At 54.7% G+C, this 2,994-nt stretch overlaps 2 protein-coding genes across 2 annotated transcripts; both read right to left on the bottom strand.

The window, feature by feature from the left end:
• Positions 1-83: 83 nt before the first annotated feature.
• On the bottom strand, positions 84-620 carry SPRG_17948 (hypothetical protein; the record flags this gene model as incomplete). The annotated part of the gene is made up of 2 exons (XM_012357361.1): positions 84-347; positions 399-620. Coding segments are annotated over 2 exons (486 nt in total), but the record flags the coding sequence as incomplete, so codon positions are not given.
• Positions 621-1,769: 1,149 nt separating this feature from the next.
• On the bottom strand, positions 1,770-2,258 carry SPRG_17946 (hypothetical protein; the record flags this gene model as incomplete). Its single annotated transcript, XM_012357360.1, has 2 exons — positions 1,770-1,958; positions 1,995-2,258. The coding sequence occupies 2 exons, from the start codon at positions 2,256-2,258 to the stop codon at positions 1,770-1,772; spliced, it is 453 nt and encodes a 150-aa protein (XP_012212750.1).
• Between the last annotated feature and the right edge of the window lie 736 nt (positions 2,259-2,994).

Below are 2,994 nucleotides of genomic sequence, written 5' to 3'. Positions count from 1 at the left end.
ATGAGGCGTTGTTCGCAGTACATGCGCAAGCCAAACGCCTAGTCAAGCGATGGGTTGCATGCGGCACAACATTGAAAAACTACCCGCCACTTGAGTGTGATGACGACGCGCATCACCGGGTGGTCGAGGAGCTTCTTCTTGCGGGTCTTGATGTCGTTCATCTCAAACTTGCCGAGTACAACGTCCGTTGCCTGGTTCACTTCGGCGCCGTTCGGTTGCGTCTTGGGCGGGTCGTACCGGTCAGCGTGGAGAAGGAGGTAGAGCGGCGTTTTGCGTAGAGACTCCTTGCGTTCGCTAAAGCCCTTTTCACCTTCTTGCTCGTACATGTACAGGTAGATGTCTTCGACCTACGTCATAGCATGCATGACGCCTTCTCGTCCCAGCAGAGGGCAAGGCACCTTTTGCACACGCTCCGCGCGCGTACCCTTCGTCAAGCACTCGTCGAACTGCTTGCCCACTGTCTTGAGACTTTTGACGCGGTTGTCGTATACTTCCTTTGGCGTATCGTCCAACTTGCGCGTTGGCTCGAGCGCGTGTGCCAGCACCGCGAGGGAGTGACCGTCGTGAACGCTTGGTGCATCGGAGGTCCCAGTGTCCACATTGTTGGTTGCTTCAACCATCGTGTGGCGTGCGGATCTCGATGGCTGGTGGCGGTGGTACGGAAGGCCGTCGTCCATGGTGCGGTCGTTGAGCCAAAAGAATTGTGAGCGACGACCTGCAAGCCAACACGTCGCCGTCCAGTTTCCACGGCACGAGGCGCGATCAGTTTAACAAATGGAACATCGTAATCGGGATCGTGTCGCCAGCTCCTTGAATCGATGGAGCCTTGCAGCACTCTGGAGTGTTTAGGTTTGTAATCGGTCAAGTACAATTTCTAGGTCCCACCATCAAAGATCGCACCGTGGCGCTCGGACGTTGATGAACCTCGAGGAGCGAGGTCCTTACGCAACCAGTACGTCGACACATTGCCACTTTAAAAAAATCTGTCGTGTTCCGCCGCATCTTCCTTGCCGCGTGGCTCGCTCGCAAGCCGCATCGCCATGCACTGTCTCTGGTCCACAGGTCTCCCTGATCCAGATATCATGTGCGTGCTGAACGCTAATCATTTCCAGCCTCTCGTTGCGTCAAGAGCAATCGCCATGTGGCCTGCACTCGATTGTAGCACTCCAACTATGACGTCGCCTGAAGCAGCTGTTCCTGAATTTCGCGCCAACCTCGCCGATCCTATTGTTCCGTGCAGAATTAAGGTTTTCCCTTCCGACGAGTTTTATTAGTCGACGACATGGGTTTAGTAGTTGTGGTAGATATGTCATGTCACTCGCACCAAAGAGATGTACGCGCATTGGTGCATGCACCACACATGCGACCCGCTGCCAGTGGTACAGTGCAGCGACCCCGCACTGATCCTTGAAAAGGCTTTTGTGTTGCACAGGATTGTGGTCATCGATTTAACGACTTCAAGTCCGTGTTCAGTGCGCGTTCTTGTGCCAATCGACAATAGAACGTTGATCATAGTAATACGCAGAAAGGCTACTCGAGGGTCGATCATTTTATGGACGATTTGTATGGACCGTGGGCTACTGCACAACATCGTTGACAGCATTTGCGTCCGAACGCAGTTGGCACAGTGCGCGACCCGTGAAATGCACCCGATCGGCAGACGCACCGCCTGGTGTTGCTACAGTACTTTATAGCGCGTAAGCTCAGCGTGTGAAAGGTCGGTCGCTGCGGGCTGTATACGCTCGCTGTGTAGGTGACATGAAGAAAGCTCAGGGCACGGTTTCGTAGCCTTGGAACAAGCGGGTCTTGTCCTTATTCTTGGGAATAATCGCAAGGAGCTCGAGCGTTGCGTTGGTCGCATTGTTAGCGCTGTCCAGAAACTTTGGGTCGGGCTCGAACGGCTTGAGATTCCCACCTTGGCTCTTGAAGAGGAGGTTAGGCGCACTCGTGTACGCGCACTAGATCGGAAAGTAGAAGGCCAAGTAGCGGAAGACGTCGGTAAGCATGCGGCGCATCATCGGGAGGAGGTACCCGACGGCGGGGATGACCTCAAGGTACGAGACGCTCATGACCCAGACCAAAAAAAGCGCGGGAATGCCAGCGTAGACGCGCATGGTGGCCGAGAAGGCTGCCGTAAACTCGCAGACGACGTAGATGAGGATAAGGAAGAAAGTGGGGAGCTGGATGCGGTTCCAGTACGACTCGAGGTACGGCGATGGCTTGCCGCCCTTGAGCAACCCGAATGTCGACGTGAGCATGTATGTACCCCAGAGCACGGAGACTGCGACGGACGATGCCGCGACGTTCGTTAGCACGCGTGGCGAAACGTGAGTGGCTTCATTCAGCGTAGTACGGCTGCAAAGATGTGCTTTGACGTATTCTAACGGTGGTCGTCAAAGGCTGCGGAAGACGAAGGACCCTAGTCCACGCCAGCCATCGATGCTCGACCCACGTGGCACACGTTCTAACCGACACACTTGCTCATCATCTTTGCGCGGTCGACCTGTGTGAGTCCATCGAGGCACGGGTTGATAAACTGTTGGTTGATGCTTGATCGACGCTAGAAAGATATATGGCTCACAATCGTGCTGTCACATTTCGGAAATCTTCAAAGGACGGATCAAATATGCCGTTTTCGTTTCCTAAACTCCTAGCACACGCTCGTCATGGAACACTATTCGTAATGAAGTTGCGAGGGTCCGTGGACTCCCATGGTGGACTCCTGTACCCTTACACTGCGTCCAACGCAAGAGCCTCTTTGGTATGGTGTCGAGAAGGATCCTGGTACGTTGCTGGGAGTACTACAGGCAAGGGCAGATCGCAAGTCGATCGCAAAGAACATACGTGGCGTGCGTCTACAGCTCCAACTCAGTCGCAGCCATCGATGGACAGAGAGAGCGCGAGCACGAGGCGTTGGCGCGAGCGTGTTCGGCACGTTGAAGCGCCGGCATCGATGGTGCGTTAGAGTCCATTTGGAGGAGCAACGATTGTATG

This window comes from Saprolegnia parasitica, assembly GCF_000151545.1.
Source record: "Saprolegnia parasitica CBS 223.65 unplaced genomic scaffold supercont2.871, whole genome shotgun sequence".
NCBI lineage: Eukaryota > Oomycota > Saprolegniomycetes > Saprolegniales > Saprolegniaceae > Saprolegnia > Saprolegnia parasitica.
Note: the sequence above shows the minus strand (reverse complement) of the source record. Positions and strands in the feature narration are given on the sequence as shown.